The 25,871-nt window shown below is 51.7% G+C and overlaps 1 protein-coding gene across 2 annotated transcripts in view; it reads right to left on the bottom strand.

The window, feature by feature from the left end:
• Nucleotides 1-2,154: 2,154 nt before the first annotated feature.
• KY (kyphoscoliosis peptidase) overlaps nt 2,155-25,871 on the bottom strand; it is a 44,600-nt gene continuing 20,883 nt past the window's right edge. The window contains exons 6-11 of one of the 2 annotated variants that reach the window (XM_081159464.1): nt 23,273-23,355; nt 20,126-20,234; nt 18,621-18,738; nt 11,739-11,927; nt 10,269-10,459; nt 2,155-6,644 (exon numbers count right to left, since the gene is read on the bottom strand). In XM_081159464.1, coding sequence (XP_081015590.1) covers nt 5,749-6,644; nt 10,269-10,459; nt 11,739-11,927; nt 18,621-18,738; nt 20,126-20,234; nt 23,273-23,355 — 1,586 coding nt within the window. In that variant the 3' untranslated portion in view covers nt 2,155-5,748. The remainder of the gene's footprint in view (nt 6,645-10,268; nt 10,460-11,738; nt 11,928-18,620; nt 18,739-20,125; nt 20,235-23,272; nt 23,356-25,871) is intronic. The other variant, XM_081159463.1, reaches the window with a different exon arrangement.

Here is a 25,871-nt window from a genome sequence, read left to right as displayed (position 1 = left end):
TAAGCAGGGTTGAGGGTGGGGGAAATCTGGGTAGGAATCCTAATTAGATTGAGAAAAGGAAATTCCATAAAACTGTTCACGGCCTCAAAGAGTCCCTGAGTGTCCTCTGCCACCCACCTTCACCAGCAGGGTGGCATTCTCCCGTGGATAATCTGACTTACATGGAGTAGCTTGCTCACCTTCAGGGCTGTACCACTGTGCCCTGTCTCAGGTCCCCATTTGGCGGTGGCGCTCAGAGCCCTCCTACACACTATGGCCTGGTAGTGAAGGCTGCAGCACCTGGCCTCTTCAGAGTCCAAAAAAAGGAGAGGACTCTGGGATTTTTCCTGCCTCCCTATTAAAACCAGTTTTTGGCCCTGGTCAGTGTGGCTCACTGGATGGAGCTTCAGCCCACATACTGAAGTGTTGCGGGTTCGATTCCCGGTCAAGGGCATGTACCTGGGTGTCAGGTTCCATCCCCAGCCTCCAGTTGGGGTGAGTGGGGGAGGCAAACAATCGATGTGTCTCTCTCACATCGATGTTTCTCTCTCTCTTTCTCTCCCTCCCTCCCTTCCACTTTCTCTAAAAATCAATAGAAAAAATAGCCTCCAGTGAGGATTAACAACCAAGAAAACCCCCTCCCCCAGTTTTTGTTTGAAGACCTACCTTTTCCACCAGTGACTGACACAAATTATGCCTTCTCCACAGGTGGTACACATCTTCTGGAAGGCTTTCATGGAAACCTTGTCTTAACACACCCAGTAGTTGTGGTGTTCATATAAGAGGAAACATGGAGAGTCCTGGGGCAGCGGGAGGGATCATGCCATCACAGGAAGCAGTCACACTAGTGTAACGGAGAGATGAAGAGGGCTTGAGTTATGGCAAAGGCCGTGCAATGGAGTGGACGTGGAGTTGGAAAAGAGATGAGACACAGCCAGCATAGGCCAAATTTCATCATTCGGAGGGGATGAAGGAGTCATTAGTGGCCACCAGGAGTTTGACTTAGGCCCTGTGAGATGGGGATGCATTTACTGCTTTGGGGGGCCCAGGAGGAGTTGGAGGAAATCTGGGGGAGAAGAGGACTTTGGTCCTTATCTTTTGACTCTGTGACGCCTCTGAGACATACAAGAGAGGACACCTCAGTGGCCGCCTGACTTTTAGTTTTCTTTAGTTCTGCTTGCAAAACCAGAGAGAAGCAACATTCAGTCGGGGGCTGTTGCCTCCCCTTTGGTCCCGAGGCTGGGTTCTCTCCAGCCCCTTGCCCTCAGGCAAGAGAGAAGGCAGGAGCAGTCTGCTGGGGGTTGCAGGGCAGCTCTTAACGCAGCAGGGCCCTTCAGATGTTCCGCAGATGACAATCCCAGGTCTACTGCCCGCCAGCATCTGTTCACGGAGACACAGCATCACAGACTCTCCCTACTGGAAGGGACGTTAGAGGTCACTCATTCCAGCCTCGGGGTTGGCATTTTCAGACTGTTCTAATAATTCAAGGGTTCCTTCTTCTATTATGCGAAGACTGTTTCTTCTGACTTCCCTTAACACGGTCCGCCTGGGGGCCTCCTTCCTAAGGAGAAGCATGCTGGGACTCAGGTGCGTGCATCTAGCGGTGAGGGCCATGGTGGGGGGGGATTTGGGAACACAAATTCTTTCTGTCCTTCACACCACAGCTACGAGAATGGTCTCCATGGTTACGGCAGCTTCCTAGATGTGCCTAGATTTTCATTTTCTGTATTTCCCTAAATGTCTAATTTATGAATAATCTGTTTAGAAAGCCTGCTGGAAAGCATATGAATCTCAAGAAATACCTATTTACATATACTCAAAACAAAAAAGGTACAGTGATAGGCATTTTGGGTATATTCTTTTTTCTCCCACTAAAAACAGAAATTAGGATTGACTTTAAAAATTTCAAGTTAAACAAGATTCATTGAAAGAAATGCTGCCTTCATGTTCTTCAAAGGCATGCGAACCAGAGAGGGGCCGGAGTTAACCTAATTATGTTTTCTTTAATGTGAAATAGCTATTTGCCCGACATCCCATTTGCATCTCACCATCACATTCAAACGGCTGGGACACTGATTTTTTTTCTTCTTCTTAGGGCTTCCTTTGAACATGAAAGTGTTTCTTCCTGTTTCCCCCCCCTCTTGTGAGAGCAGTGATAAGAATGGATCGATAATTACATTGTTGGATAAAAATGAATATAAATTTTATTGCAAAACAACACCAGCAACAACGTGGGAAAAGCATATTCAACAGCCACAGGCCCACACAACTCAATGCACGCATAATGCAAAGTAATCACCTCTTAAAGATGTCCAACTAGTCATTCCAAAGGAAAAGAAATGATGGCCTCAGATAAACTGATGCGGGACACCGATGCACGGGGGACACCGCTGAACACTTTTCCCAATAGCAAAGGATGCAGCAAATACCATTCACCCTGTGTTTGCTGTGGGCGATCAAATGTGTTTCAAGATTAACTGGTTTCAAGATTAACTGGTTTGGAGAGAACCGAGTCCTTGCAGTGAGCAGTTAGCGTGGCTTCTAAAACCCCAGACCACTGGCAAAACGTTTCCACTTTCCAAGTCCTTTGAGAAGAGGGTTTCACAAACTTTCTCCCCAACGTGTCCCTCCTGCTTAACAACCGGAAATAGTTCTTTATGTCTAGCCTAAATCCTTCATGCTTCAGTTAATCTCTTTCTTTTCCTTTAATCTCAGCAGGCTGTATGTGCGGAGTTTGTCCTGGTGGGACAATGTAACATACAGGGAACTCACAACCATCACAATCAGACTGAAAACGGAGTCCAGCTGTGCTGGTGCCGCTTCCCAAACGAGCTGAAAAGAAGTTCATTGCAGTTGTGGTTGTAGCCCATTTGCCCCGCACTCTCCCTCCCTTTGGAACCCTCCACACCCTTCCGCCTGTGGCCTCAGGGCTGGTCATCCTGGGACGTGCCAGCCAAAGCTCTCCGAGTATGGTCAGCTTCAGTCTTTCCCTGGCATAGTAATGAGTGTGGTCAAAGCTGACATCCAGTCCAATGTCCAGTGTTTCAGTTTCAAGATGGGATTTCTGGGCCAAGCACTCCCCAATCCTATTATACTCCGTGTCTTCTCGCCAGGCAGTCCCCCAGATTTGCTTCACAGCTTGTGCGTGGCAAAAATGTGCTAGTGTACACACGAGGAAACCCTGAGAAGCCACGAGAGAGCACCAAGTGAATTTAACACAAAACATCTCGGCAGCATTTTGCAAATTCTGCGGAAAACCCCCAGGGATAGGTTCAGCCTTGCGGAGGTGTGCAACGACGACAGTTCCGCAGGTTGGGCACCAGGGGGCGCCCGTGCCATTCCACCGGCTGCTGGGACTCGTGGACCGGGAAACAAAGACGGGGATTTGAAAAGACCTCAAAATGCAACCCCAAATTCTACCCTGAGCAGCATGCGTGTAAAAATTCATGAATATGAGATTTCATTTCATGTATTTTTACTTCAGTGGAAAGAAATGCAGGTGATTTTCTGACTGTGTCTACAGCTGTCTTTACAATGGGGTCGCCTGATTAACCGGCGAAGGGCACGCGGATGCTCTGCAGGCACTTTGAGAAGCTGGGCCTCGCTTTCCGCTTCTCCGGACAGCCTCTATTTTGAATATATTGATTAAGTACATTGTTTTTAAAAAGATGCGTGTCCTTCTCAGCAGGAGGCAGCCAGCTTGGGGTTCCAGTGAATGACAGGAGTCATTGAAGGAACTTATTATTTTGATGAAACAGCACATTTCTTTCAGGCCATAAAATCAAAGGTGTGAGAAAAGGCTGTTTTCAGGGTGTAAAAACTCCCCTTGTTTCCCTGTCGTGGTGCACAGCAGTTCCTTCCCCAGGGCCTTTGTGCGTTTTCCAGGCGAGTGACATGGTGCTGAATGCCTGGTGGCAGAGCCTGCCAGAAGGCACTGGACACAGGCCAGGACAGCTCAGCCCCCCGTGGGGGGTACTCCCCTGGAGTTCCAGGGCCTCTAGCCTGGTGGAAGATGTTACTGCTGTAACACTGCTCTGGGCCAGGCCCACGCTGGGTGGCAGTGGGGACCTTTGAGGAGGGAGCCCATGGGGATGATGGACTGAAGTGTTGGGAGCCTGGAACTTGAGGCAGGTCTGGGTGAGGAGGCAGCTGCCACCCACCCTGAGCTCTGGGATGGCAGGGGCAGGGCCCCTTTTGTTTCCTCTGTAACCCTAGCACGAGGCACAGTGCCTGGTGCTTATGAAGTGCCCACAAACATTGGTTGAATACACAAATGTGAGAATGAAGGCAGAGGAGGCTGTGAGGATGCCTGGCTGGCCCTGGCTGGAGCTGAGCCTGGGGGCGATTGGAGCAGCAGTGAGGGGAGAGTGCTGGGCAGTGCTGGCTCTCAGGGGTGGGGGCACTGAGATAGCCAGAGGCCACAGAGCCGGAGAAGCCCGGAGGTCAGCAGGGGCCACCTTGAATGTGTCTGTGTGCCCAATGGTGTTGCATCAGCCACCAGGGCATTCTCCATCTTTCCCTCTCCACTGCCCTCGCTGGAGCCAGCCTTCCCACTGTTGCCATGGCAACGCCTGCCAGAGGTGCTGCTGAGGGCCAGCTGGGCAGCCAAGGCTTCTTGGACCTGAGCAAGCAAGGGGCTCTGAACTGTCCCCACAGAAGGTGGGACCTCGAGGATCTCTCTTCTCAGAGAAAAGGAGGAAGGGAGATGGCATAGGGACAAGCACAAAAACTGCCCTCAGAGCAGGTTGAGGTCCCTCAGCTGTGACTGTGCTGGTAGGGACTCCTGGGGGCCTGTAGAGCCCTGTTATCTGGGAGTCTCCTTGGCACTGCAGCATTGCACTGCTCCCTTGCCTGGCTTCCTCGCCCAGGTCTGTGTTTAGGGCTATCAACAAGGCTCCCCAGGGGCTGGCAGGCCTCTTGAAGCTCCCTGTGCAGGGTGCAGGCTCGGAGGGGACCTGGAAGGTCACCCCAACCTGAACCAACTGTCTGGCAGGCTCCTCTGGGCGCAGAGTCAGAGGTCTCATCCTGCAGACTCAGGTTGCAAGACTGCCACGGTGCCCCCACCCAGGACACCCAAGGCTGGGCATGGCTTCTCTCTGCTTCCCAGTCTCCTCAAAGCTTCTCTGTTGCCACATTCCCAGTATACACAGGGATTGTGGGGGCCACCAGCCTCCAGCCAGTTGGGGGCGCTGGCTTCCACTCCACATCTTCTTTTCCCCCAAGAGCAAGAAGCACCTAATAAAGAGGCAGCAGGAATGCTGAAGATGGTCAGGTCTGGGGAAAAAATGACAGTCCAACCTTCCCTGGAATCCAGGAGTGGGTGAGAAACACTGAGATGTGCCTGGGAAGGGCCTCTAGGATCAGAGATGACTCAGCTTGCAAATCACATCCCTCAGGGGCCCCAAGGAGAATTAATCCTCTCACCATCATGTGAAGAGCTCTCAGTCTGGGCAACACCCCTGCTTTCCCGCATCAACCCTACAACAACAACGGCATGAATATGAGAAGGGGGCATCTGGGCAGTGGCGTACAGTTCACAATACCTTGGATTTACATAGCACCTTTTTCTTCTAAAGAGCCTTTGCCTCTGTCCCCTCAGCCATCGCCACAACTGAGTGAAGCCATCAGAACACAAACATCACAGCTCCTGCGGCAGAGCAGGGAGACAGAGGCAGAGGCCCGGGAGTGATTCCATGCAGACTCGGTGGTGTCCAGGGTTCTCTGCACTTCCCTTGGGCCCTCCCTGGCCAGGTGACTGGGCTCGGGCCCTCACTGGTCATTCACTTTATATTTCAGGATGTAGGAATAGAAGCTGTGGTTGGCGTTCTCCAGAACCATGACATAGACTTCTTGGCAGCCGGCTGTGTTGCAGCTGCCCTCCCAGTAGCCCTCGCTGTTCAGGGTCAGGGGCCACGTGTCCTGCCCCTTCACCAGAACTTTGGCGACTCCGTGCAGCTTCAACTTGAATGGGACATTCCGGTTGGCAGGAAGCGTGCCTGACAGAGGCTCCAGCAGCTCATTGTCCTGCCCCCAGTTGCCAAAGCTCTCGGGGAACATGGGCCAGTTCACCTTGGTGTTGGTGCAGCACAGGAGATAATTGAAGACAAAGACATAGTTGCCCGGTTCTTGCCTCTTCTTGACAAAGATCTTGAGGGCAAACTTGCCGGCATGGGGCAGCTGGACCTTCAGCTCTGTCCGCTTCTCCCGGTGCAGCTGGAAGATGTAGCGCCGCTGCGTCTCCTCGGTGATGGGGCCATCGTCCCCGTGCAGGGAAGCCAGGACGCTGATGCCCTCCTCCACGCCAAAGCTGATGGAGCAGCGCCCATCAGTGGTGTGGATCATGGGGTCAGGGTGGGAGGGCTTCAGGATGCCCATCTTCTCTGAGAACCAGCTGGGGCCCACGGGCTGGTGCAGCTCAGCTGGCAGCCGGATGCCCAAGTCCACGTAGTTACACTTGAGCGTGTACTCCAGCACTGAGCTGTAGATGTCAGAGTTGCCTTTGGCAAAGATCTGCAGCTTGTGGGTGCCCATGGTTGGAGGGTAGACCTCCAGCTTCATCCCGTTCTTCTGGAGGCTCAGCAGCCCATGCTCTTGCTTGCCATTGAGCATAAACATGAACAGCGTTGGGGCACAGCTCTCCATGGTGATTGTGGCCTTCCCGTTCACTGTGGAGAGGAAGCCAAGGGTAAGTGAGATGGGGTCAGCCTGTGAAGGTGTGCTGGTAAATGTTTAACAATTGGCTCCCTGGATGAAAGAGCCCTGACCTGTAGCATTTGCCCATTTCCGTGGTGTAAATACTTTCATCAAGGTTGATTTTAAGCATCCAATGGAGTGTCACCAAACATGACATAAACCAGCTGCAGCACACCACTGGAAGGGGGACCCTTTTTAGGTGGTTCTCTATGAGGGAGATGAAAGGTGGGATCTCAAGAAAAAAATCTGCCCCCAGTTGTATGTGCTCATTTCACTCATTTGATTCACATGGGATGAAAGCTGCATGGAGGCCTACCCTGATTCCAGGGCAGGGGAGCAAGGAGGGCCTGGGGCCCTGCTTGGAGAGCCACCCTTTGACCATCTCCTCCAAGTCTTGAGCCTTGCTTTCACACCGCTCCCTCCAGCATCTGTTTATTACAGTGTCAACAGTTGTTACATCAACACATTACCTTAAAAATTGTTTGGATTGACTTTGCTCCTGGGGTCTGCGCTCAAAGGGTGGGCCTGCTTCCTTGTTCCACCCTCGCCTATCCCATGCTTCTCTCATAGGTGTGTCTTAGCCATGTTTGTGGAGTGAAGAGTCAGTGGGTGCACGGGAGGGTCTTTGCATGTTGGCTGTGTGGTGCCCCTCCCTCTGCCTCTCCCCTTACCCACTCAGGCAGTGCCAACTCCTCACCTACCTTATACTCCCAAACCCCACCCCACTGCACTTCCTCTCTACCCATTTGGCTCTCTGAAATCTGGCCTCTGTCTCCACTCTCCAAAGTCTTCAGTGACTTTCTTGGAGAATAGGCTGCTGGCCATGCCCTTCTGGAAGTCCTCTCCTCCCCTTGGGTCTGCCACCCTCTCCAGCCTGGCTCTCTTCCCATTCCTCTGACTGTCACCTGATCTTTGCTGTCATTCCTTCTCTTTCCATTCCACTGATTGGGGAGTTCTTCATGCTTTTGTGCTATTTTCTTTGTCTATACTCTTTGTCTATGGCCTTCAGTACCTATGGCAGATCTGTCCCAATGTAACCTCCAAAGAAAGTGACCAAGGATAATAGACTTGTTATCCTCTTTGGGTTGAAACCCTCTCCCCTCACTTCCTCTTTTAAACCAGCTCAGTGGACAGAGCTGCCTCAGCCCTCAACCGCTCATGGCCCCACCCTGTTCCACCCAGCATCTGAGTTGGTTGTGAGGTGCCCCTGCAATTCACATCTGATGCGTGGAACACCGTCCAGTGCCTGCACATGACAGCCTGAGGGCTCCTGTGAAAATATCCTCCCTGCCGCTCCTGGGCTCACTTCTGTGGTCACCATTGAGCTGGAGCCATCGGAGAGGCCTGTTCCCTGCAGCCTTGCCAGCAACATGGGCCTCCTCAGGGCCACAGGGCCTTCTCTCACATCCTCCAGGGGCACACCCTTTCTCTCGCCTGCTCTCCCCTCCACCGACTTCCCGCAAACCTGGGTAAGATCTGACTGCCAAGAAGCCTTCCAGGCTCCTCAGATGAGGCTGAGTGCGGAGGCCTCTCCCCTGCCCTCTGTTCTTTTCAGGGAACCTCACACTGCTGACATGAATTTGTTTTGTGTACTGTCTGTTCTCCCTGCTGGGCATGATTGCTATGCCCAAGGGGCCCACCTGTTTCCTTCCCTGCCTTGTCCCCGTGCCCTGCCCTGAGGGTTCTTGGCAACGGTAATGGGTATGGCTGGGAAGACTTGAAATAAAGGCCCGGGGACCCCTAGGGACTGTTGGAGCCTGTGACCCCCTTGGCACCCTTTCTCTTCCCCCTCCCCTCGTCCTTCCTGGCTCTCTCCAGCTCTTTGCTCTCAGTGGCTTTCCACACCCCCCCCCCCCCCCCCCGGTCCTGTGCCCTCTTCCTCTCTTGCCTTGTGCACCTCAGTTTCCCTCTTCTGGTTCCTTCCCATCTCCACTCTTAACATATCTAGCTCCAACCAAGAGAGAGTCTTTAAATATGCATCACGAATATGGAATCTCATTTTAGATTACTATCTATGAAAGCACCCGGTGTTGACATTTCTGTCGCTTGAAAAGGCAAATTCCACTCAGTGGCATTAGCTGGATGTTGGTGTGCCCTGGCACATTCTTCCCTGGGGCTCCAGGGCCCACTGCAGACAACAGGCTCCCACCTGCTGAGACCCCAGGCAGCCAAGGCCCTCGGCCTCAAGCTCAGGAGAGGCATTCTCCAAGAGAGTGGCCTCCCGCTGTGATTTAGCAGCAGGATACACCAGGTATTTGTAGTTTTAAAAAGTAAGCCAGAATTTAGCCTGGTTAAGGAAACCCCTAGTGAGGCTGAAGGGGCAAGGCAGCTGGAACTAATCTGGGAGCACCTGTGCCCCCATCGCCCCTGCAGTGCATGGTGGGTCCTCCACAGGCTCTGGCCCACCCCCAGGCCACCCTGTGCTATCACTAATGTGAGCTCAGGCCTTCCCTCCTGAGGGTACACAAGCCCCCTGGAAGTAGAGAGGGGGTGGACAGACAGGCAGTCCTTTGCTGAGGTGTGGGGGGCACTGACAGGGCTGTGTTGAGCCCCGCAGGGTGCCCAGGCATGTGCCCAGCCCAGGACCAGGCCCCAGGGCCTCAGAGATGCATAAGACACAGTCCTCTGGAGACAGTCCTGCAAAGCCTATGCCCACAATTCTGGACCCCTGGAGCTGGCACCCTGTATGCCTCATAGTGTGCAGACACACCCAGCTGGCTGCCTGTGTGGTCCCCGTGGGGAGGTAGGGAGCAAATGTCACTCCAGGCTAGCCATGGGGACAGCTCAGTTCGGGGTCCTGCACTGCCCAGCCCCAGGGAAGCTAGCTGGAAAGGGCTGGATCCTGTTGCCAGAAAGGAGGGAGGTGGAGCAGAGGCCAGCAGAGCCAACAGGCATCCAGGGCACCGAGGAGGCTGTATTGCCCTCTGGAGCCAGCCCTGGTCTTGGGGAGCTTGAGCTGAGGTTCCTGGGACATGTATGTCCCCATGTACCATAATGCCTGCTCTACTCCAGCTCCTAAGACCCAGCTCACCAGCCACCTACCTGAGAAGACTTTCCCCACCCTCAGTCTTGGGAGACCGTTGCCACTCCCAGGCATCCTGGTTAGATCACTGACACACAGATACTGACTCAGCTGGGCCAACCATGCTCTCTGCCAGGAGTTTGGGAACAGAACACAGAAGGGTGGCCAGCTTCTGTTGGGCACCTGAACTGGGAGGGGGCTCAGCCAGGGCTCAGGCTGTCCTTACCTACCCTGTGAGCTGCTTGAGGCTCAGCCAGCATGGGGAACAGCTCCTGCTGCCTGACGGGCTGGGCTGTGAGTGCAACCCATGGGGTAGGAAAGCCTGCAGGCTTCCTCCACGCCCCCGTCTTGGTTCATGCTGCCGTGAGCGGGTTTCTGTCCCTATACCTGTGACTGATGGCCTGCCAGCCTTGGCTGCCTCAGTGGCCCTCCCCTGCACGCCCCTCCACATACATACGGCTTACACTGAGCTCATGGGCCCAGAAAGACAGTCCCATGGGGGCCCAGGTGCCTAGAGGCACTGAGTGGCTGCCCTGTCCCTGCTGTGGGTGCACTGGCCACCTGCCAGGGTTACCTGTTCTGATCACAGGGGTCTCCGGGTGGGCACTCAGCATCCCCTTGTTGTAGAATTCACTCTTGTGATACATGTTGTTCTCGAACTGCCTCAGGGACTGAGGAGGTTTGAGCAGTTGCCAGTTCTTGTTGTCGGGGAAGTGGTCCTCGATGAACAGTGCGGGATGGGTCAGGAAGTAGAATTCATTGTAGCTGGAGCGGAGGAAAAGCTGGTCAGCAGCCATGGGGGTGAGCAGGGCCAGCTCTGGGGGGCGGGGCCTCACAGGGGGATCTGTGGGGCCTTCTTTTGGCTAACACTCCCACAGGAGGGGTCCTGTCAACGCCTGGATGGGAAGACGCACCATCTCCAATCCTGATACGGGGACTGGAGACTACCACTCATGTCTGCTTCCCGAAACAGGAGCCAAGGTAGGATCTGAGGCCTCGTCAAGGAGAAGGCCACAACTCACAGCTGCATCCAGGGAGAATGTGCTCCCTTGCTCTCAAAGCTGGAGATTTGAAGGGAGCAAAAGGTGTGACCTGCGGACCAGGTGCCAGGCAGTGGAGGCAGGGAGGAAAAGCGCTCAGGTGGGCCAGCTCCATTGCCCCCACTCGTCTCCATGCCTGAGCAGCTGTGCCAGTGGAGGCCCTTCTGAGTGTATGGGATCAACCAGATGATCAGACGTGGCTCTCTGGGAATCAGCATTGGGGATCAAGAAGGGAATGGGGAGACTCATCTGAGATAGGGGGTTTCACTCAGCCCAACCTGAGCAGCGACTGGAGCTGAGAGGTGAGGAGGCCTGAGAGCGCACAGCCCTGTGTGTGTGTATGTATGTGTGTGTGCGTGCACGTGCTTGTATTTGTTCTGTGGGGGGGGCTGTCAATATTTAAACTGAAAACATCAGAGACAGCGCTCATTTTTCTGATGGATCTGAGCTGCTGATGGACATCATACTCCACAATGAACGTTGTAGCCTTGGCTTAAGGCCAGGGTTGCTCCAGCCCCCTGCACCCAGGGTGGCTCAGTGACTCTGCACACCAACAGCACCCCTTCCTGCATTCAGCCCACAGAGGAGGAGAGGAGCCTGGGTGTCTAGGGGAAGCAGCAGGAGAGAATTCTGATATCTGTGCATCACACATGGCCAATGGGCCCGAGAGCCTGCAAGGAACCCAAGGTAGTTAAAGAAGGTTCTCAGCCCTGCCTTTCCTCATATGTGGCCTGCGGGCAAATGCCTGTGGCTTTTAACTCTTGGGTGGAGGGAATAGGGAGCCAGAGGAGGGACTTAGTCAGCTGAGGGTGAGGCGACAAAAAGTTCTGGGCCCTAATAATTGGCCTGGAGCTAGCTCACTTCGGAGCCTGAGGAAGGGTGGGAGGGGCCGGCAGCAGGCCGAGGTCTCCCTGGCTCCACCTCCCTCCTGTCGCCTCCTTCAACCTTGGATCTCCCCCATACCCACCGGCCAGACGCCCAGCAGAACTGAGACTTGTACTTACAGGAAGGTGAATTTGGAGGTGGTGGTGTCCACCAGGCCACTGCCCCAGGTGCTGTCCACCAGGTGCCATCTCCCTTCAAGGTACACGGCGTTCCAGGCATGGTCAAACTCCCCAGAGAAGCTCTGCCCCGTCTGGTAGCCAAAGCCCTTGGAGTAGCCTGGCACCGTCACGCACTGCACTCCAGCGATTCTGGGGGTGGGACAGAGGGTCTGAGAGGTGGCTTCTGCTGGGCTGCCCCCCTCCCGTCTGTCAGTGGCCCTGGGCCTCAGATGTGTCTGCTATCTCTGAGTCCCTCTGTGTCTCCCTTTTTCCTTACCGCTCACAGAGACATATATATACGGGCGTGTATATATATACACATACATATATGTATGTATTCATACAGCCTGGGGGCCTTTATCCCCTGGGCAGGGGGTGGGGACAGGGCTGGCGATCCCGCTGTGGTTCTGCTGCTTGCTCCTTCCTCCAGACTAAAGTGTATCTCCCCAGAGCCTGCTCTTCATGGGGATGGCGAGCACCACAGAGAGGAGCCCCTCAACAGCATGGAAACCATGGAAATGGCAACATTCTTGAAGGACCAGAGGAGCTCTAGACACGTGTGTGACTGAGGAGCGGGGTCTAAGTGACACAGCGAAGTGTCAGGGAGGTGTGCTGGAAGCGAGGGTGCAGAAGACAGCTGAGCCCTACTCCCCTTGCTCAGGGACCGCTGTGTGGGGGTCCCTCTGCATGGGGGTGGGCCGGCCTGTGCCTCCAGTCTGGACTTGGGAGGACAGGCCCACTGCCAGCATCATCCTGGTCTCACTGCCAGGCCATAACAGTGCGTTAAGGTCATCTGCTGATCGACTGCCATCGCCACCGGTTTGGAGTTCCCCACAGTTGTCCTTTGGGACGTGGGATGCTGATTGGTCTTTTCTGAGCTCTCGGGCCCCTTTGAGCGAGCACTCCCCCAGTGCTCACAACCAAGCTGGGAAGACTCTCTGGGACCTGGACAGCGGGGAATGGGCACTGGCCACATCTGGGAACCACAGAAATCACTGGCAATCTATAATCGGGCTGTTTGCAGCTAAAATCCTGAGACCCAAATCTGAGTGCTGGGCACCACTCCAAGGCAGAGCAGGAGCCCTGAGAGTCCTGTGACACTCAGCTGACCCTTCTCTTTAGTATCCTAGCCCCCAAATGGCAGCCAAGGGGGTAGACTGTTAGTCTGACTGAGGGGACACCTGTGCTAGCCCTTCTGGGGCCTTTGTGTGAATTAGAAAATGTTGCCTTTCTTAGAGACACTTTCCTTTCACTTGTGGAAGGTTGGTATAGTAAATACACAAATCTATGCTATCTGGGATGTGCATGGTGGCCCTTTAGATGGGGCTCCTGGGAGCACAACAGAGGCTGCCCAGTCACCTTCCACAGCACGCTGACCCTGAACTCTGCTCTGATGGGCTGATTCCCCACTCTGGGGGTCTCTGGGCCTGGTTCTGGGAGGAGGCCTCTGGTGGCCAGGGTCCCTCCATGCACCAGGTGTCCCCTTAGTAAGTCCAAGCAAGAGCACCATGGAGTGTCTCAGGTACTGGGGTGAAATGGCCACACATTCACTATGGGACTGGGGGAAATGTCCCTTATAAAAATGAATGTTTTATCAACAATTAACAGCATATTGGATTAAGTATTACTTATCTATAGCTACATATCATTTGTTGAGAGTCACCGAGGTGAGATGTGGAGCCTGCAGGTGACCACATCCCACCCTGCCAGGGTGCTACTTCACCTGCATGGGATGAGCCCTGTCCCCCATGGCCTGGACCCCCCCCCCAGGAGGAGAGAGTACAGCACGAACACCTAGGGAGCCCCTGCCTCACTGCACTGCAACGCTGCAGGGGAGGGGGCTGCGGGGGTGCAGGGCCCAGGGGGCTTGTTTTCAGGATGAGGAGACCTGAACATGGTCATAGTCTCATAGAAAATGGCCAGCGAGGGGGGAGGGCCAAAAGCACAATGGGGGGGGGGGGGAGGGAGGTATGGGCAAGGGTTGGGCCTCAACAGGAAGGCTCCACATGCTCAGAGAGGGTGAGGAGAAGAAATGCTGTGAAAAATATTTAGTGAGGTAAGAAACACTCCTGAAGCAGTGCTAATTGACCAGAGCCTATAGAACTCTGCCGGCAGCGTGTGTGTGTGTGTGTGTGTGTGTGTGTGTGTGTGTGTGCGCGCGCACGCACGTGCCCATTCACAGAGGACAAGGGACAGGGTGTGGGCAGAGAGAGCACAAAAGTCACCTGGGATTCTGGGTGGTTTAAATTTTCTTCTTTGAACTTCTCTATATTTTCTCAATTTTCAATAATGATTATGTGTTACTTTTGGAATTGGAAAAAAAATGCATAAATACTACTTGAAATTACTTTCTTCGGTGAGTTATTTTCCTTCCTTGCCCGGAACGTCGGTGCATATTGATTTCTAGTGCAATGTGGAGGGAGGGGAGCGGCCTGCATTGCAGTGGGGTGCTCTGAGTGGAGCCATGCACCTCTGGACATGCTGCCGCCCAAGGGTGCCCTCCTGCGGGAGGGGACGAACTGGAAATAAGATTTGAGAACCTGCCCAGGCTTGGTCAGGGGCAGCTCTCACTCCTGGGGTGCTCCTGGCTGAAGTGGACGGTCACTGGGCTGAGCCAGATCACAGCTCTACTCCCAGCTCCAATGGTCACCTCCAGAGTGACCTTGCCAGGCTTATAATAGGCAAAAAGAAAAGCTGGCATTAAATGATCTCTAGGGGTTGATTCTCCTCTGACAGGCAGAGGAGAAGATGGGAGGGCCGTGGGGGATGCCTGGGGCAGAATAAAGATGAGAAAAGAAACTCAGCTATAAGCTTATGCCATGCTTGACTATGATATAAGGATATTTTATTACCTGGCAGTAATGCGCAAGATGAATTGGACAAAGCAGTCATAATGTAAAGCATTACTGTTAATATTCCATAATTCTCATGCCAAATTGTGGGACTAGTAATTCCAGCTGCTGGTAGCTAGTCAGGATAACCCATGACCATTTCATGCCATCAAAGATCACTGACTGTATACACTATGAGCCAAGCACTGTGCCAGGCACCAGGGAATTACATCATATCATATCATCATATCATATCATATCATATCATATCATATCATATCATATCATATCATATCATATCATATATCATATTATATCATATCCTACAATATAATAAAATACAATATTCCAAAAATAAAGCTCACTGGCTATCCTGGATGTGCTCGTAGTTAGAAGTTGGAAGAGGGAGTAGATACGTGAACCATCACTAAAATGCTACTGATAAGCTCTCCAACCGGTGAGGAGACAGAGGTTCAGAGAAGGAGGCTGACTTGCCTGGGGACACACAGCCAGTCAGTGGCCAAAGCAGCACCAGGACTCTGCTGTCCTAACGCCCAGTTTGGGAGGCTTTGCCTTGCACCAGCCATTTTGTTCACCAAGATATGTTTTAATCTATAAATTTATGGGAGGTATACAGAGCATAATTAAAAGGTGGTTTGCTCTAGTGATATAATTCATATTTGTGAGCACTATCCTTTGAAAAACACAGGCTGGGGGATGTTAAATGCCTCTTTTGGAGGCCTTATACGACAGTCAGATTTGGGGATAATTTCAGGTTATCCAATGTATTTGCTTCTCTCAGGAGGCTGAGAAGGCCACTCTGCAGTTTTGAGCCCTTTAGAAGCAAGAGATGTTTTGGGATCACTCGGGACATCATGCGAGGAAGAAGCATGTCACTGCGCTTGCTCTCTGTGACAGATGAAGGATGGATGGGAAACCGACTGACATCTGATTGGTGACAATCAATCCCCTCAGCATCAAAGCCTCAAACTGGTAATAAGCTCCTGGCCTTATCAAGTCTCTGGAAAATCTGCTAGCTGGTGCTAGAGCTGTGATAACGGGGTGAGGGAATGTACTAGAGGCTGACTCAGGGGCAGGAATCTGGGGAATTGAACTTGGCCCTGCAAGGAAATTAAGCAGAATTCATTAAGGCTGTGACAACTGAGCAAAGGGAAAGACATTAATGCTGGATGATAGAAAGTCAGAAAGAAAGTGGACCAGCAGTTACAAGCAATAGCACCAACAAATAAGCCCCCATCAGTTACGTAGGAAAGATGGTGAGGAAATGAATGATTTTGAGAAAATATCTGAGTTCCCCACCAAATTACTTTATTAAATCAGTCTTTAATGAGGCCATTGCAGGGAGGCAGAATGGACTGGCAGCAGTAATGATGGCCGTGTGGGTACAACTCTTGCTAAGAGGACATTCTGACAACTGGGCAGGGATAAATCAGCAAGTGTGGATTGCATGTCTTCGGTTATTAAGGAATCAGCTAATGAATTTACCAAACCTTCGACAGTTATTTTAAAGGTAAAGGGAATTAGGGAAGTGATGTATAGATGAGGTTACTGATCTTTAAAGCAAAAGTTAAAAGAATTCCAGGACCTGGGAGCTATTGTTAAACATCCCTGGCAATGTGAGGAGTCTTGCACCTGGGAACTGCCACGTTGGGGCCTAACTTTAAATGATGTAAAACACTGGGATGTGTTTTAATGATCAGCCGCAGGCTGGGATCTGGCCATTGTTAAGCCGCTGGACCAGGCCAAAAAGTTGACAGTTTCACTTGAGGCAAGTGTCAGTTTTCTGAGTCGCTGGGAGTCTAGATGAGTCTGTAGGGAAGTTCCACAGAGCAGAACCACTTCCATACTCAAGAAAGACAAGAAAGCTTAAAAAACCAACAATCCCAAAGTCCGTTCAGCAAACCCCAAACTGCATGTTCTCGTTTAGTCCTACAGTCCTGCCAGTAGGCAACGCAGTCCCAGTGTACAGACGAGGAAACTGAGGATCTGAGAGGTTAAGTGCCTTCCAAAAGGAATTAAACTAACAAGTGGTAAATTAAGGACTGGGAAGCTGAGGACTGGGGCAGCCTTCCTGGCTGTAAGCCTGGCACTCCTCCACCATGCTAGAAAGCTTGTACTGGGTACAGAAGCATATAGTCTATGACTTGAAAAACCCACGTGTTTTCACATTTGCAAATGCAGATGAAAATAATTACGGTCTGAAAAATGCTACACACAAGTAGAGCTGCAGTCCGATCAATGGTTATTCCATATTTAAAGAAAGAATAAGTCCATTTTGTACAAGTTTGCTGGAATGGCCTGTCCTTTCCTGTCTTTGAGGGCCTACTATGTGCAGGATTCTGAGATGGGTGGTCATAGGTGAAGCGGAGGGGGTGGCTAACGACATATGAAGACATATAACCCCCCTGGACATATGAGAGGAAATGAGTAGAGGTTAACACCTCTAGGGGGGAACAAAGTCCAGAGAGGAACATGACAGAATGTTCTCTCTGTGTGGTAGGATTCAGAGTAATTTAATTTGCTTGGTTTTGCTTCTGTGCACTTTATACATCACCTATAATTAACAAGTATATTTTTAATTTAGAAAACTTATTTAATGAAAGCATAAGGCAAGACATGAGCTTGTGGATAAGGTGTGCTGAGGAGGTCCTGGCATGGGGCCCGGAAGGAGCATTAGGGAGAGGGGAGCGGAGTGAGCTCAGGAAGTGTGGGCGGCATCCAAGGGCTCAGGGCTGGAAGGGTGGGTGAGGCCAGATTCTGGAGGACTTTACAGGACAGTCTTGCTCAGGAACCTGGGGCCCGAGGAGCCTTGGCAGAGGGCTGGAGAGGATCCCAGCTCCTGAAGAAGCCCAAAGGCATGTGGGGGCACCTAGGTCTGGGGTGGGGGTGGCGATGGGAATGTTAGGGATGGTGAGGGTTGCTCTGTCCTGGTTGCCTCTGGGGCTGTGGTCTCAGGGGTGGGCCTTGGAGGCAGGGGAAGGGAAAAGCAGGAGGGCCAGAGCACCATGGGGGGCAGGTGGTAATGGGGAACGTGGAGGTCAGACGGGGAATGGGTGGCGTGGGTGTCTAATGGAGTAGGACACCTTGTTGACGTCGGTGCAAAACAGACACATCACAGCTGTCTGTCTCTGGACTCTAAGTGTTGCTTGCTACACTTGGTCTGAGGACTCGCCACCTGCAGTGCTGGGGCTGACATCTTGGTGCCTCCGCAGACCCAATCTCAGAGGGTCCATCCCCTGTGGAGGGGGCTTTCCAGCTGCCCCTGGGGCTGGCTGATCGTTTCCTGGGGAACCCAGAAGGCTCAGAGAGCAGGCAGAGGAAGCTTCAGGGATCAGTGGGGCTTCCTCAGCCTTGAGTCTGTCTCGAGGTCACCCAGACCGGGCAATGATGACTCCAAACACAAATGATATCCTTACCGGCCACTCAGCCATTGTCCCCCCACCCAGGCAACCTGGCCAGGCGCTCACTCCCACAGTAATGAAAATGGAGCCCAAAGGCTCTAAGACAGATGCTGCTTCCTAGTTATTCAGCTTTTCCAACTGACAACTCTTTTCAGGTGGAAGTTTTTTTTTGTTTCCCCCGAGAGAGGCCCCCTGTGCCAGACTTGAGGACAAGCCTTTCACAGTCCCCTTGGCGTCAGCAGCCACTGTCCTCCTGTTCCCAAATCTGCCATTCTTCTAACCTTCAGCTGCACAGAGATGAGAGAAGGTGGAAAAAGGGCCTTTTATAACCAAATTATTTCTGTGCATTCATCTGCCATTATGTTAATGCATCGCGAAGCCTGGCAGATGGTACAAAGTCAATTACGCTGGTGTTAAAATGGGAGAAATTGACCTTTTCAGGACTCACTTGGATTCCAGAGCAGAGTTTGCAAACTCAGGTTTCAAGACTGGCATGTGGGCGAAGGCACACAGCACTTTGGAAGAGGGGAGGGATGGGTGGCAGTTGTCAGCCCCATGACTGCCTGCTTTTTGCAGGATCCCTCTGGTACCTGCACATTTTCTCAAAGAGCCCGGCGTAGCCATCACAGTTGGTCTTCTGGGTCCGCAGGATGTTGCTGGGTTTGAAGGCCTGGCGGTCCTTCTCCTGGGCAGCCTCGATGTCGTATTCTAGAGGGCAGAGTAGGAGGCTGTGAGGAACCAGGTCACTGAGGCAGATGCAGAGGAGGAGGGGGCCCAAAGCCTGTGGCATGGCCCCTGCCCTCGGCTGTGCTTTCAGCAGCATTTGGGCTGGCCTCTCTCAGGCCTGGGAGAAGAATTGGGGCTAGGGGGTTCTGCACACTTGTTCCCACGACCACACAGCTCTGCAGGCCAGTCCAGTGAAGCTGCTCCCATCTCTGCTGCGGCCCCCAAAGCCGAGGCCTCACATTGACCCACAGGGGGCGCTGATCTACAGTCAAAGCTTGCCCCAAATAGAGAAGACTGCTCTCCTGCAGCCTGTCACTGCACTAACAAGAGAGCTTGAGGCCCAGGTTGAGGCCCTGGGGCACAGTGGCCACTGAGGGCACAAATGATGTACGTATGACTGTGTGTGTGTGTGTGTGTGTGTGTGTGTGTGTGTGCGGTAAAAAAGTCCTACCAAATATTCTGTTTCTGATCCTGCCCCCTTAAGGCCCAGGCTGAGATGCTCGGGTTCAGGTGGGAGCAGGTGGCCCCTCAGGCCTATGTCACAGCCCCTACCTGTGTCAGGTGAGTTCATCCAAGCTGCATCTCTAACTGCTACTTCAGGAAGACAAAGTAAAAGCCCAGTGTTAGCAGGTCAGGAGAGCCCCCTGGGTCATTATGTCACAGGGAAATCAGTGAAAGTCCACCCACCATCTGGTACTTCCATCCACTTCAAAGGGCAGCATCCATTATCCTCTTAGCAACCACCTGTGGGCCTTGGCTTGGCTTGACCTAGTCAGACTCCCAAGATGGTCCTGTGAAGAGCTGTAGGCAGCTGCACAGGCCCAGGTCCCCTGAGGTGGTTCTGGGAACTGGGCTGAGACCAGTGACTGAAGTTGCCAATGTGGGAACAGGAGCAGGGAGAGGAGAGCCCACTCTTCCTGGCACTGCTACTTTAAGCAAATTATGGTTGTAATAACTTTCCAAACAGTTGTGACTCCTCCCCAACTGATGATCATCTGTTTTGAAGATGGTCTGTCCTGGGTTCTCATCTCTCTAGAGCAGGTTTACTAGGAAGCCAAGACTGAGGGCAGGGGATACTGGGTAAAGAGCCTCAGCTCTGGCCACTGGCTGTGGGAAAAGGGCCATGTGGGATCCGTCCCCCCCCACCAAATGACCCTTCATGGAGACTGTTAGCACATGGTGACCTTTATTCTGCTTGGTTAGTCTTAGCTTATTCAATCTAGCCATCTGGGAACCCTTGTCCTCTGTCTTTCATCTTTCATGCTCACTGGTGATTGAGTGAGTCCCAGAGTTACTGCCCTGGGAACAGGGGCCTGCAAGGAGTGGCATCAAGGGGTCCTAGAACCAGTAACAACACAAGTGGTCCTACCTATGTGGTGGCATATCCAGATCCAGATGGCACGGACCCTCTCCAGGTCACTGTGGGCCTCTTGGAGCAGGTCATTCACCAGCTCATCCAGGCCACTCTTGACCGTCACCTGGGGAGTGGGAAGGGTGTGTTGTGTCAGGGCCTAGATGAGGGCTGCGGGGCGCCCAGCACCCTGACACTTAGTCAGTGCTGCCTTTCCTCCAGGCAGAGAAAGTGGAGGAGGGGGCCCAGAGGGACAAAGCCTGGGCTGAATACAGCCATTGGTAGGGGGACTGGACATGGTGGGTAGTGCTGACCAGCTGAATCACTGGCCCTAGAGACACTATATCTTTTCTTTGTAGAATTTGGGACCAGCCAGGTTGGTATATAGTAATGGTCAATACTACCCAAAACAATCTATAGATTTAACAGAATCTCTATAAAATTCCAAAAACCTTTTTTGCAGAAATGGAAAAACTAGTCTTCAAATTCATATAGAATTGTAAGGGGCTGGAATAGCCAAAACAATTTTGAAAAAAGAACAAAGCTGGAGAACTCACATTTCTGTATTTTGAAACTTACTACAATGCTACAGTAATCAAAATAGTGTGGTACTGACATAAGGATCATACAGACCAATGGAACAGAATTGAGAGTTCAGAAATAAACTCATAATACATCTATGGCTAATTGACTTTTGACAAGGGTGCCAAGTTCATTCAATAAGGGAAAGAATAGTCTCTTTAACAAATCATGTTGAACAACTGGATATCCATATGCAAAAGGATAAAGTAAAACCCTACCTCACACCATATAAAAAATTAACTCAAAAAGGATCAGTGACCAACACATAAAAACTTAAACTATGAAACTCTTAGAAGACAACACAGGGGTAAGTCATCATGACCTTGGATTTGGTAATGAATTCTTAGATATGATAACAAAAGCATAAGGTACAAAAGAAAAAATAGGTTAATTGGGCTTCATAATAATAAAAAACTTCTGTGCATCAAAGCACATTATTAAGAAAGTGAAAAGACAACTTACAGAATGGGAGAAAATATTTGCAAATCATATATCTGATAAGGATTTAATATCCAGAATATATAAAGAACTCCTACAACTCAACAACAAAAAGACAACCCAACTTTAAAATGGGCAAAGGACTTGAATATACATTTCTCCAAAGATATATAAATGGCCAATAAGCACATGAAAAGATGCTCAACATCATTAGTCACTAGGGAAATGCAAATCAAAACCACAAAGAGATACCACTTCACACCTACTAGGATGGCTAGAGTAAAAAAGATAGACAAGAAGTGTTGGCAAGAACGTTGAGAAATCAGAACCCTGTACATTGCTGGTGGGAATGTAAAATGATGCAGCTGTTGTGGAAAACAGTTTGGCTGTTCCTCAAAAAGTTAAACATAGAACTACCATATGATCCAGTAATTCCACTCCCAGGTACATACACAAAATAACTGAAGACAGGGGCTCAAACAGATACTTGTTCACAAACGTTCATTGCAGTATTATTCACAAAAGTTGAAAGACAGGAACCACCCAGTGTCCATCACAGATGAATGGGTAAATAAAATGTGATTCATCCATTAAAAGGAATGAAGTTCTGATACGTGTTACAATATGAATGACCCTTGAAAACATGACACTAAGTGAAGTAAATCAACCATAAAAGGACACATATTGTATGATTCTACTTATATGACATATCTGGAATGGGTAAACTCACAGAGACAGTAAGTAAATCAGAGGTTACCAGGGGCTGGAGGGAGGGAGAATGGGAATTTCTTGCTCAATGGGTATAGAGTTTCTGATTTTGGAAGTAGATAGTGGTGATGGATGTACAACACTGTGGATGTAATTAATGCCACTTCCAAATGATTAAAAAGGCAATTTTATATTATACATATTTTACCACAGTTTAAAAAAAGAAAGGAAAAAATTATGTTTTGTCACAGGGGCCCTCAGGAGGAAGCAGGGCTGGGGCTGCTGAATGGGCACTGACCCTGTTCAATCTTGCTAGAGAAGTTGGGGCAACTGGAAGATTTGTGGGGTCACCATTGCCCACAAGTCTTTCAGGCCCGACCCTAGAGTATTCCTTGACCTATTCTTTCCTGGAACTGTCCCACTGCTCATATTGGAACTCCAGGACTCACCCTCTGACCACAAGGAGACCTCATGGCCCCTCTTGTCTCCCACTCGCCCAGCTGCTCTGCCTCTTTTTTTTCTATGTCCTGCTCCGACTCCATAGTCCTTGTCTTTGTTTTTCTCCCAGGGCCTAGAACACATTGCAGGCCCACACTATGGCCTGATTGATGCCTGATTTAACCCCAAACTTCAGTCCTGTGGCTTCTGGTCCACTGGTCCCCACCCTTGGCCCTACATGGGCCTGGCTGGCTCTGGCTGTCCACTGCTCTGTGGCCATGCCTGTGGCCTCAGCTGGGTTTCTGGCACTGCTCTGAGCCTGGCCAGCAGCCTATAGATGACTTCCTGGCTTACCAGCTTAGGATGGCTCATTCTGATGTCACCAGTGGGACTAGCTCCTTGGCCCTTCCAATCAGATTCTCTGTGGTGAGGGTCCCTCTTGGCTCCCATGACCCCAGTGTGCTCCTAGTGCTTCAGCTCTTGTAACCGCCCCTCTCCACCCACATACCACATGTGTCCAGGCCCAGAGACGTGAGAGCTTAGCAGCCTACATGCTCCAGGATGAGCTTGGCTATAGGCACAGTAGGTGCTGGCCATCTGCATCTGTGGTCCTTCCCCACCCTCTTGCTCTGTTCTTTCTGAGCTGGGGCTGGCATGGTTCAGTGGTAGCAATGCCCAGCTGAGCAGGGAGAGGGCAGGATAGGGCTGGCCAGATGGAACTGCCAATGTGGTGGCTGCAGGGTGTGCAGCTTCAGGTGGGAACATCAGGATCATGGGTGGTGTGTGTGGGGAGATGGAATGGCATTTGGTCCTGGGCAGGGGCCTGCTGCCTCGGGCTGTCCATCCCCCGTCCATACACTGTGAAAAGGCACCCTGGGCCATCCATCCAAAGGACTCAGGATACATTCAGGAGGGACCTGGAGAAAGGCTGTGCTATCCTGGCTTGGGGAACTCCAAGCCACCCTGGGGACCTGTAGGCAGAGGGGCCAGCTCTCCTACCTGTGAGGCATAGGTGTCCAGTTTCTCAAACTGCCTCAGGTCCAGGGGCATGGATTTCAGGCTGGACCGATCCCAGGGGTAGGCTGGAAACACAGGGAAGCTTGGTCAGCCACTGAGACCTGTTGAAGATGGCTGCCTGGCTCAGGACTCCCTGTCTTTTTGAGAATCTGTGCCTGCCCGACCTTCTGCATGATTCCCGGAACCTGCAACTCTGCTCCTAAGAGCTGTACCTCCTAGAAAGGTTCCTTGGTCAAACTGGTCTGGGAACTATGGCAACTCCTCTTATCACCTTGGAGGCTCACAGGGAACATAAGCCTATGTGCAGAGCCTATGAAACCATCAGTAAAGAAACTAGTTTCTCCTCAATGAACTCACAGGCCCTGGACAGACTGGTGATGAAATCCCTTCTCCCACCATTTAGTTTTCTGCAGGATCCCTGCTCACGTTTACAGAAAGGAGTGCTCTGTGGGAAGCGTCCAGGCAATGCTGCCAGTCCCTGATGAGCTCAGGGAGGGAGGGTCTGTGCCAGGGCCATGGTGCTGCACAGCACTCTGGGTGTGGGAAGGGGGCAGGGTGGAGCCAGGTCATCTGGGTATCTGTAGGTTGAGGTGGTTTGGCACTCAGATAGGTTTCTTTCTTGCCCCTTTGTTAGATGGAGCCTGGAGCCAAGTGTTCTGACAACAGGCACCCAAGGAACTGTGAGGAGGTAGCTGAGGGACGCTGGGCCCCAGAGTCACTCATGTATGTCCTGCCTTTCTCATAGAAAGCCTGGACACAGGACAGGCCCAGTCAGGTGCTGCAGGGCCAACTGACCAGAGGTGAGACCAGCCAATGGATGGGCAGCAACCTCCTGTCCCAGCCCAGAAGAGAGCCTGGGATCTGGCAAGGTCCTCTTATTCAAGGCCCCCTGAGCCAAGCTGACCAAAGTCAGGCAGCTGGGTGAGAGGAGGGAGAGGGTGAGAGGAGGACAGGGCCATCGATCCCCGACTCCTGTGGACCTACCCAACTCTCAGCCAGCCATCTCGGGAGCCTCCAAATGTTGGGTGAGTAAGGACACCAGAATGCAACAGCAAGCCCAGGAGGAGTAGAGTGATGTGGAGAAATGCCCAGTGTGGCAGTACAAGGTGTGGGTTCTAGCTGGGGCCCAACCTCCACCTCAATGGGGGGCACTGGACTCAGCCACGGCCTCAAGCACACATCTATGGGACACCTGGGAGGGTGAATGAGATGGTGGGTCATGGTGTAAGGTCAGTGTCCCTCTGTTCCTGGAGGATGAAGGATGGGGTCCTCTGCAAGCAGGTGCAGGAGACCGGGCATGAAGCCTCTGTGCCCTGTGCATTTGCCCACACTTCCCATAAGGGCTGTGAGAGCCCTGTACCTTGGTGCTATAGACCCAAGAGGTGTGATGAAAAGGAGAGGATGGGGTGTCACCACCAGCTCTGGCCTGAGCTGCTCCTTGACCCCTCTGGGCCAGCGCTAGATGAGAGGCTCTGTCAGCTGGTTAGGCAGCTAGTTAAGTTCAGCTGTCAGGAGCAGGCCACATGGGTCCTTCTGCATCTCCCCACCACTCCAAAGTCCCTACCATGAAGCTGTGGCCTCACTCAGCAACCTGACATTTTCTTTCTTCTTCTGTTCCTTCTATGAGGGCTACAACATTTCTTGGACCCCACACCCCAAATCCTGCTGTCCTGCACAATCTTGCATTAGAGCTCGCATGAAGCCCAGCACCATTGTGGCTACTACTCTGGTGCCGGAACTGGGACTTCTTGTCTCCCATTGCTCAGGTCACCATCAGCCCCTATCCTGTGTGGTCCCAGTGCAGCTCTGGCCCAGCCACCCCCTCAGAAGGGCACTGGGACATGATGGCAGGCCCTGCTGAGCTCCCCCACTTCTCAGTGCCCTCTCCCTTCATGGAATCTGTCTCCTACCATTCTCTGACAAAGGCTATCAGGGTGACCTAAGTGGATCTGAAGGGGACTTGCACATCAGACAATTTCTGCTCAGTACAGCTCTGCAAATGGGGTCTCCCTGCCCCATTTAGAAGAAAGATGGCATTTTAAAAATGAGACTGAAATCTAGAAGTTTTACCCTTTCTTGGTTCTGTTTTACAATACCTGAACATTAAGATTACCCATAATGATTTATGCCTCGTTAAGTTTACCGTCTGAGCAGATTATATATGTCCAAATATGATTTTGCACAAATACATTTAAAATACCAGTGGCATTAACTAAATTATTCTCATTGTAAAGCAAAACAATGGGAAGAAGTGCCAAACCTTACCAAACCTTAGGTGCTACCTGGTCTACTGGGGGGAAACTGAGGCCCAGGAAAGGTGAGCGGGAAACAAAAGCAGGATTCAAACCCAGGCGGTCTATCACCCATTCACAGTTTCTTCTTCTGCTCCACTCTGCTCATTTACATGCCTCTGACCTTACAGATGATTGGCATTCTACTTAAAGTTAACACAATTTTAAATTCTTGTTTCAATATGTTTCCCATAATGGACTTCTTGTTATTGGTGGAGTTTGTGCTTTGCTTTGAGCTCATCTTGTGTGAGCTTTTCACTTCTCCCCCTGTGTCCATGACAGACATTGCT

The sequence above is a fragment of the Miniopterus schreibersii genome (genome assembly GCF_964146895.1).
Source record: "Miniopterus schreibersii genome assembly, chromosome: 15".
Taxonomy (NCBI): domain Eukaryota; kingdom Metazoa; phylum Chordata; class Mammalia; order Chiroptera; family Miniopteridae; genus Miniopterus; species Miniopterus schreibersii.
The sequence above is the reverse complement of the archived record's forward strand: the minus strand, read 5'-3'. Positions and strand labels throughout refer to the sequence as shown.